Source organism: Gadus macrocephalus, chromosome 1, assembly GCF_031168955.1.
Source record: "Gadus macrocephalus chromosome 1, ASM3116895v1".
In the NCBI taxonomy this organism is placed as follows: Eukaryota; Metazoa; Chordata; class Actinopteri; order Gadiformes; family Gadidae; genus Gadus; species Gadus macrocephalus.
Window position 1 is genome coordinate 15,029,010 of NC_082382.1, and position 10,000 is coordinate 15,039,009.

Sequence of the window (10,000 nt, forward strand, 5' to 3'; positions counted from 1 at the left end):
TAACGACGTTGCTATTTTACCCATCTAACAAACAACTTTATGTTTGTGTTGCAGAAATACAAGGAGTTTGAGCGTGCGGTGCGGGTGGAGGAGATCAACGGGCTGCAGCTGGTGAAGAAGCTGGCCGAAGACATGGAAGAGATGTTTGACAAGAAAGCCCAGGCCATGAAGGTACACTCCATTACTGGTGTCATACCCCATACAGAGAAGGGTGTTGCTGGACACTCTTACACGCTACAACTTGCATTTTTTGATTGAATGATCTAATGAAACAATGAATGAATAATGAGATTTGTAAAGCTTTATTAGCTTAGCCTAAACTAATACCGTATGTATGAATGTTTGCAGACTCCATCTTTAGCGAGTGTGTGTATATGCGTGCCCAAATGTGGAAACGTGTGTGTGTGTGTGTGTGTGTGTGTGTGTGTGTGTGTGTGTGTGTGTGTGTGTGTGTGTGTGTGTGTGTGTGTGTGTGTGTGTGTGTGTGTGTGTGTGTGTGTGTGTGTGTGTGTGTGTGTGTGTGTGTGTGCATGTGACTTGGTTTTATTATTTGGTAAACGGGAAGCTGATTGGAGTTGATTTTAGCACATTGTTGAAAAACACAGCAGCTACACTTGGAGCGCCTCCTGACATTCATATGTGAAGTGCATAACTTTCCGTTCTCTATTAAGGTTCACTTGAAATCCTCAAGGTGAAAGCGTCATACCATGTGATGATTTTATATAGTCTTCAAGTAGCTAACCCAACTGTATATTTAAGAGCTTTTTCACTGGACAAAGTTGCAGTGGGCGAGCTATGTCCGAGGGGTTTGGTTCCCCTGCATTTTGTCCTTGACCATTTTTCATGATGACATTTCAAGCTTTTCTAAATAGCGCATTGGGGTTAAACTCCTTGATTAAGCATTATTTGTAAGGGGTTGGGTTATAGGATGACAAAAATCGTGGTTTATCGAAAAAAGGACATGGTAAGACGTAAGATGTGTGTTTTTGTGAGACATGGGTTAAGATTGCTGCAAATCCGTTGGCACACTGCGGTAATAATCGACCAGTTTCATTTTCCTGGTGTGTTTTATTTGTGCTGTTAAAGTTGTGAATGGGGGGACCATACACTGCCCTCCCTTGCCTTCTGGTTAGATATCCTATCCAAGCTAAATGATGTGAGCTACAGAAAGTGGATTTCTTTCTGATAGTCTACGGTTAAGGTACAAGAGGAAATGGGAGAGAGAGAGAGAGAGAGAGAGAGAGAGAGAGAGAGAGAGAGAGAGAGAGAGAGAGAGAGAGAGAGAGAGAGAGAGAGAGAGAGAGAGAGAGAGAGAGAGAGAGAGGCTGAGACAGATGGGCATGGGAAATGTTGGAAAAGATGGCCATTATCAAAATGTTATTCTTTGTCCTGCTTTACATGCATTACATTTTTTTTTACATAAAAAATGCTGTAGCTGCACTCAGCCAGTATGTTCAACACTGTATATCAATTACTTTCTTATCTTGATATAGTAATTGAATCACCAGCCAAACGGAACAATGAATGAAGTTATTTTCAGTTTATTTTATGATACAATAAAAGGTGCCGTAGGTAACATTTAAGAGCTATAACTTGTGTTACGTATCAGTGTTATTTATTAGAAAAGCTATACCCATCCGTAAGCTGTAATTCACGGTAGTGCTCTGGGACAATATATGTTCTGGTTTACTGTGCTTGTCCCTGTATGAGACAATTTCGATTTTCAATTCTCAGGGTTAGGGCATCTCTTCCCTGATTGGTTCTGTTTATCCGACTTGCCGTCAATCACATGTTTGCACACAGCGTTATCATAGCTCCACCACAGGTGTGTGTGTGAATGCAACACCTCTCAATGACGGAGAAACGTAGAGAGGGAGGGGGCAGAGATGGAAGACTGTCTCTTTGGGCTGATTATTTAGGGAATATTTTCTGCTCTCTCAAAAAAGATCTCCCATCAACAACTCAGGGCCATCCGTCATCATTGTTCGTGAACACTGAACGGCAGCGATGTCCATCAGTTTGGATCCTGACGTCTTTTTACCATCTGGCTGCAAAAGCATAATTGTACTTTACAAGTCACAAGGGTGCACCGTAAATACACAGAAGAGGTGTGGAACCCTGTGCTCTCCTGGCTAAAGAGTCATTTACTATTCAGATGGTGTGTTCGGAAATAGGAGTGCGCTAGTCATAGTGGTCTGGAAGTGTCATCTTAGGTGGTCTGGAAGTGTCATCTTAGTGAGTGTGCGTTAAGTCCCTGGAGCCATGTAGGGCTCTTTTAGATAACAGCTTCTGCATGACTGCAATCCATGTTTTAAATCGGATAAAATCCATCTTTGCTTGCTTATATCATTTGTGCCCTTACGTTGTGTGTTCGTTTGTGTGTGTGTTCGTGTGTGTGTTTGTGTGTGTGTGTCTGTGTGTGTTGGTGTGTGAGAGTGTGGGCATGCATTTATGTGTGTGTGTGTTTGTGTGCGTGTATGTGCATGTGTGCATGTGTGTATGTGTGTGTGTGTGTGTGTGTGTACGTGTGTGTGTGTACGTGTGTGTACGTGTGTGTACGTGTGTGTGTGTGTGTGTGTACGTGTGCGTGTGTGTGTGTGTGTGTGTGTGTGTGTGTGTGTGTGTGTGTGTGTGTACGTGTGTGTGTGTGTGTGTGTGTGTGTGTGTGTGTGTGTGTGTGTGTGTGTGTGTGTGTGTGTGTGTGTGTGTGTGTGTGTGTGTGTGTGTGTGTGTGTGTGTGTGTGTGTGTGTGAAGAATACTGCCCCAGGGGGCTGATGAGGCGTTTAGCTGAGTTTCAGTAAAAGGCATCTGGAGGAGAATGAGAGGAAGTGGAGAATGAAAGGTTCTATTAACATAACGGCCCATAGAATATGTTGACAGCACCGCTGACAGACGCCCAACACCTGATGATTGGTGATACATAAACATTATGAAGCCATGAACGAAGCTAATGCATGACGTGGTGCCTGCCGTCAACCGGGTAGGCAGAGTTTATTAAGCCTGTAAATGCTTTATTATGATATGCAATATGGCTATAAACCTTTTTTTCTGTTAAGTTAATTTGGAAAGGGTGAGAACCTCACACACATTCAAATAAAAATTACTAAAGCAATTATACAAAACCAGAGGTAGACATGACATATTTGCATGACATTTTTGAATAGCACTGAAATACCCTTTTCCTTTATTAAGGCCCAATCCCATTTCTTATTTTTACCCCTAACCATCATTTTCTATTGCCCTTAGCTTTGCGACCTGCCCCAGAGAATAGTTACAAGGGGCAGTTGTTGAAATCCTCCCCTGTAAAATGGGTCAGCCCTACTTGACCCTGATACGTCATAAGTAGTTGTCAATGGTGTTTAGCATCCAGACATGGCGTTTTCGCTTCCATCTTGCCAATTATACCCAAGGCCTAGTGGGAGGTTTCTTCTAATGCTTGGTTTTGAGTGTGCCTCTGAAAAACCTCAGTCTCGAGGATATGAAGCCCTGCCACTTGGCCTAAGCCCTCTTTCCAAACAAGAATCAGGACGCTACCCCTCTGTGAACGCCCTAAGCAGAGGGGTAGGGGCAAGGGGTGAATTGGGGTCCCACTTGTAAGAAGCTGTGAATCAGTTGTCAGTTTTGTTAAGGAAAAATTAAAGCTGTATGGGAGTGTGTTGATGGTGGATGTTTGGAGTCTGATTGGACTCCGGGGCTGGTTTAGGCTGCACACCTGTGCACACATTGAGTAATCAATGTGTGCACAGGTTAACCACCACACACACTCAGGGAGAGATCTCCTACACCAGGCCATGTATCATTTTATACAAAACTTTCAAAGCAACGTAATTTCTAGCACTATCACCCTGCGTCTGGAGGAGCACAAAAAAACATTTTTTCGACAACCAAAACCTCAGTTTAAACCTTCCTTCGTCAATATGTCGAAGGATTACTCCCTCCATTCCCCATCTCCATCGAAACCCCCATGCCCCTGCCCAATCCTCCCCCCCCCCCCCCCCCCCACAAACTCCCCTATCTCTGGATACCTCTCCCAGCTCTCTGGTTTTCGCCAAAGTAATTGTGGCGCTTCAGCGATTCAATTTCCGTGCCGGCGCTCTCCTCTGTCCATCGGAACGGATTTATCTGCCTGTCTCCATGGCGATTGCCCGTCTTTATCGCTCGCCGCCACCTGCTGAGGGACAGGGAACTGTTCGACGTTCCTGTGTGCTAAAAGGGGCTGACGCATGCCTGATGTGTGTGTGTGTGTGTGTGTGTGTGTGTGTGTGTGTGTGTGTGTGTGTGTGTGTGTGTGTGTGTGTGTGTGTGTGTGTGTGTGTGTGTGTGTGTGTGTGTGTGTGTGTGTGTGTGTGTGTGTGTGTGTATGTGAACATGTGTGTGTGTGTGTGTTTCATGGTGTTCGTGTGAACATATCTGCAAGTTTATCTATTTGTGTGTATCTTTGGGCTCGAAGTGTGTGTGTGTGTGTGTGTGTGTGCACATGGGAATGTGTGTGTGTGTATGTGTTTTTGTGTGTGTCTGTTCATTTTTCGGCTTGTGTGTTGACGTATTTGCGAGTTTATCTATTTTTGTGTATCTTTGGGCTTGTAAGTGTGTGTGTGTGTGTGTGTGTGTGTGTGTGTGTGTGTGTGTGTGTGTGTGTGTGGTTGAAGGGGTGAGGCTCGGTGCTTGTTAGCACATGATTTCACTATAACCTCACATTGCTTTCTGGCGGGGGATAAGTGTGTGCATAGCGGTGGCTGTTGATAGACGCTAAATGGTGTGTCCTTTCAGAAAAGAATTCAGGTTCAACTTCCACAGTAAATGAACATGCTCTTTCAGATCTCTATTAGTCGTTTTTTTTGTGGGTTTGTTTGTATGCGTGTGTTTGTGTTTGTGTGTGGTTGTGTACCCGTATGTGTTAGCATGTTTGTGTGAGTGTATGTGCAGCTGAGAGTGTTTGTGTGTTTTCGTGGGCTCTTCCATTTTACTTTGAAAAGCAGGCTTGATGGCGGTGAAAAGCGCTTATTTGGCTTCAGCTTCTAAACAGACCGTGAAGTGAATTGTACCCTTGGGAAGAAGAAGAAGATGCTGTACGCTAATATAGTAGCGTTCAGACCAAGGCTCTCTGCGGGTGCTGTTTGGGTCCTCTTCCATTCCATTATGTTGTCCTATTGGAGTTGGCACAGCCTCCAAGTTATTCTTCAACAAGTTGAAGCAACTTTTTAAATTGAAGCGCCCATGAAAAGATTGTTGCATTCGATTAACACGCTTGGAATATTGTTGTTTCATCTATTTAATAACATGTTACTGACTTTGAATTGCAAATTATAGTATGACTAATAGGCATAATTCTGTTTTATGGTTCATATCTGACCGAGACTGGACTTCACTCATGTCTTATAATTGCTTCGGCCCATTTTAATTGCAGCTTCCGCTTATACAGATAAGGCCGGTGTATAAACAAGGACTTTCAAGCTCTGTGTGTGTTTGTTACCATACGTAGATTCATTTCTTAATTATGATTACCGTTATCTTAATCTGAGTTGGTTGACGATTATGAATATCTCTGTTGTACAGACACTTGCTTATGACTTGCCTGGTCTGTGCTGGTCTCCTCCCCTCTCCCCTCCTCTCTTCTCCTCATTTCCTCGCTGGTCTTTAGCTTCTATCTCCTCTCTGCATTCGACCTATCCACTCCTCTCTAAAAACATCTTCTAATGTTTTCCCCTTCTCTTCTTACCTCTTTGATCCTTACCTCCCAACCTCTCTCCTCTCATCTCCTCTTCTCCCCAATCCCCTTCTTTCCTCCCCTCTCCTCTCCCCCACTCTCTCCTCTCCCCCACTCTCTCCTCCTCTCCCCCACTCTCTCCTCTCCCCCACTCTCTCCTCTCCTCCACTCTCTCCTCTCCCCCACTCTCTCCTCTCCCCCACTCTCTCCTCTCCTCCACTCTCTCCCCCACTCTCTCCTCTCCTCCACTCTCTCCTCCTCTCCTCCACTCTCTCCTCCTCTCCCCCACTCTCTCCTCTCCTCCACTCTCTCCTCCTCTCCTCCACTCTCTCCTCCTCTCCCCCACTCTCTCCTCTCCTCCACTCTCTCCTCCTCTCCTCCACTCTCTCCTCTCCCCCACTCTCTCCTCTCCTCCACTCTCTTCTCCTCTCCTCCACTCTCTCCTCCTCTCCTCCACTCTCTCCTCTCCTCCACTCTCTCCTCCTCTCCTCCACTCTCTCCTCCTCTCCTCCACTCTCTCCTCTCCTCCACTCTCTCCTCCTCTCCTCCACTCTCTCCTCCTCTCCTCCACTCTCTCCTCTCCTCCACTCTCTCCTCTCCGTCCTCCTATCAGGTGGAGCGTTTAGTTTGAACATCAACGCTCTGCTTTCTCTCATGGAGGTCGAGGCGGACAGGGCTGTGGTAATGGGGTCTTTGAAGTCAAGCGTGGCTGTGTTTCACGTGACAGAGGCACTTCAAAGCTGAGGGTGCGATCGTCTCTGCTGGGCGTCTCCCCTTTAATGCTGCTTCAGCCGTGGACCTGTTGTTATCACTGTCTAGACTGCTGTTGAGAAAATCTTCTTTGTCGGAATTTGTATTCTTTATTTAAAATTAAGGTTGGTGACAAAGATTAATTCAGTGGAATTTTCAAAGCAGGTAAATATGAGATTGAAGGATTCTAGGTTATTTTAACCGTGATTGCCAGGAGGGTTCTCTCCGAGGGGGAGGGGGGAGAGTGGGATGAGGTGAGGTCAATGTTAGCCGTGAGGCTGATATTCAACAACAGCAGCCTGAGGTGAATGGAAGGAGAGGAGGGGGGGTGGGGGTGATGAAGGACTTGATTGGAGGCTTCCATTATTGTAAAACACATTGAGAATGTCTCCGGCGCTAGTGACAGATCATAGACCCTGTGAGGAAAATCACGATCTAATAGTTGGCAACACACCTTGTACCAAAAAAGCCAATCAAATATAACATAACACAACAAAAACATTCAAATCTGACAACAATACATTCAAATCACTCCCTCTTCCTCTTTCCCTCCGTCAAACACTGACACAGCCCCAGACAAATCTCACTGTCACAGTGGGCTCACAGCGGACTCTCAAACATCTCGCTGCCTGTCTCTTGTCTCAAATTGCTCTCACTTCTGGGAGGGTCTGTGTGTGTGTGAGTGTAGGCTTGCATTCGTATCAGTCTGTGTGTGTGTGTGTGTGTGTGTGTGTGTGTGTGTGTGTGTGTGTGTGTGTGTGTGTGTGTGTGTGTGTGTGTGTGTGTGTGTGTGTGTGTGTGTGTGTGTGTGTGTGTGTGTAAGGGTCTGTGTCTGTGTGCGTGAGTGTGTGTGTTGTTATTTGCTATGATGGGTTTTCGTTGAGGTTCATAGTCAGCCAGTAGATGACAGGAGCGACACTGCCATTTGTCTGGGGTGTGCTGTGTTGTAAACAATAACTTAATGGCAGTATCGTAGGATGTATGCGATGAAAGTGCACACTAAACCAAGAGACATTACGTGAAACGTAGCCAGAGTTGAACGTGTGTCAAAGCGAGAGGCAGGCGAGGTGAGATAAGCTTAATTTCTTGATCTTGCGGGTGAACCACCTTCGATCGATAGTATTGATTATTGGCAGCGTCTAATGCTTCAAAGTATGCCACATTCTCTTTTTCTCACCCTCTCACTCTCTCTCTCACTCCTTCTCTTGTTGTGGATGTCTTGCACCTCAAGCCAAGTAAAGTGTCACAGAGCACTTTTCTGTTCTGTCGATGCTGCAACCCCCCCCCCCCGGCCCGTTAAACATATTAATGGCTGTCGCTTGGGTTATCGATGGCCGGCCCGGACCATCCTAGGCCATCTCCCTCTCTCCCTGAGCCTTGGGTACCAGGACTCTGGCGGGACCAGGGGATCCAGGAATCGGCCCACAGACTTGTGCCAATGGGACAGGTCTTAAATTATCCTCTGAAGGCTATAGAGCTATACCTCAGCATTTATGTTGATCCCGCAGAACCACATTTGTAGAACTTCCTGGAGCAAAAATATAGTTTTTCATACCATCTAATGTCTTTGTTAAATCTCTTAATCTGAGAAATGCTCTCAATCTGAGGGACGTGGCTAAGGCACAAGTCGATGGGCCTTTTAAAACAAAGTGCCTTGCATCAAAAATCGAACACCATGTTATTTGCTTCACCATGTCAGCATAGATAAGACAATACCTTGAAAAGCAGCAGACATGAGGTGACCCCCTGTACAATGTTAAAAACACACAGTCCACACTGAGGAGGCTCTGCCCGCTTGCTTGCGTGGGGGTTCAGAAGGGTTCTCTGGTTTGCGTTCTACCTTGGGAGAACATTCAGAATCAGGCCACTGCCTCCGAATCCCACCCCCCCCCCCCCCCCCCCTCCAGAGGGAGAAAAATGCGCAGAGGCAAGACTATAAGTACTGCTGTCTGAAAAAAATTGTCCTGAACTTTAAGCTACCAGTCAATAATGCATGCAGCTCTGCCATGTCCTCCTCTTCTCCACCTCTCTCTCTCTCTCTCTCTCTCTCTCTCTCTCTCTCTCTCTCTCTCTCTCTCTCTCTCTCTCTCTCTCTCTCTCTCTCTCTCTCTCTCTCTCTCTCTCTCTCTCTCTCTCTCTCTCTCTCTCTCTCTCTAGTGCAGTCTCCCTCGTGCAGTCTCTCTCTTGGTCTCTCTCTTACTCTCTCTCACTGGCTCTCTCTCCCTGCCCCCGACAGCAGATGTTAGCTGAGGTCAGCTGTATTTGACAGTGAGCACTAACTTAGACCGGTTTTTAGTATAATTCATAATTAATGAGCTTTTTTAAGGTCAGCGCCTTCCATGATCAGCCCATATGCGTTATTATGCTCAGGCCTTTAGCAGCGACCGCCAAACCAATCGTTTTGACAGCAGAGGAAGGAAGATTGTTTACGAACTAAGGAGAATGTAAACAAGCTTTGGTTTCCATGCAAGGTAATCCATGTGCAGCCATGGGATTATAAATGTCAAGGAAGAAGGAGGATGAAAAATAAAAAAATCCCTAATTGTTGTGACATTTGTAAGGAAGAAAACACTTTCAAGTCGTGATGTCCAGTTTATTTGTGTAGCTCCACGGGCCCATTGTTAACCCTAAACCTCTTAAGCTGGAGCCCTCAGAGGGACAAGGAAAGGTTAGGCACAATGGGGGCATGGTTTAATGGAGCCTGTGGGCTGAGGCAAATGGATGGGTCAGAGGCCGCAGCATCACTGCCCAGCCAGCAGCAAGACCCGTCACTCACTCAGTTAAGGGAGACACAAGATGGAGATGAGACAGGTGGTGATGGACAGGCATGTGGGCAGACCTGTCCAACACACCAAGTATAGAGGCCTGTAAAGAGGATCACGTAAAGTGAGCAATCTCTTGGAAGTCAGTGCTTCAGTAAGAGTTCCTCATGTTGGAGATGAGCTACAGTTAGGTCGGGTTATTTGACAAGGCTTTAGAAAGGGAGCTTTAACCAGGTTCCACAGAGACCGAAGGTACCATACCTATGGTCCATAAAGATCATGGATCAGGGATGAAGAAGGTGTCTAACATAGTGTATATGTTTTCATGTATGTATATATTGGACAATCACTTTAGAATATTGAATATTGAATGTTTAATTAGATATTATTAAAAGATAACTTGACAATATTATTAGATAAATACGCAGGTAGTAATGAATTGTATCATATTGTAAACTAATGTATATTAATATACAATTATTTTTTGATGATTATTATATAAGGAAGCTAATCATTATAGATAAATAAATTAGGAAGAAGGGGTGAGATTAAATAAGTTTTCTTCTTCTCACCCCTTTTCGAACAGGTAAAGCAAGTGTAAGACAGTTTCTTCTTTTGTGGTTTTCATTGTGTGTAAACATTACTTTATTGTAACTGTCCACTTGTTTCATTTATTTGATTGTTTATTATTATTATTTTTTATTATTATTTACTTGTTTGAAATAAAAACTTTTTCAATTCAATTCAATTCAATTCAATTCAAATCATAGATCAGGATTA

The 10,000-nt window shown here is 44.9% G+C and overlaps 1 protein-coding gene across 1 annotated transcript in view; it reads left to right on the forward strand.

Annotated features, from left to right (window-relative positions):
* Positions 1–39: 39 nt before the first annotated feature.
* LOC132460449 (voltage-dependent calcium channel subunit alpha-2/delta-3-like) overlaps positions 40–10,000 on the forward strand; it is an 87,075-nt gene continuing 77,114 nt past the window's right edge. The window contains exon 1 of the mRNA XM_060055337.1: positions 40–171. Coding sequence (XP_059911320.1) covers positions 40–171 — 132 coding nt within the window. The remainder of the gene's footprint in view (positions 172–10,000) is intronic.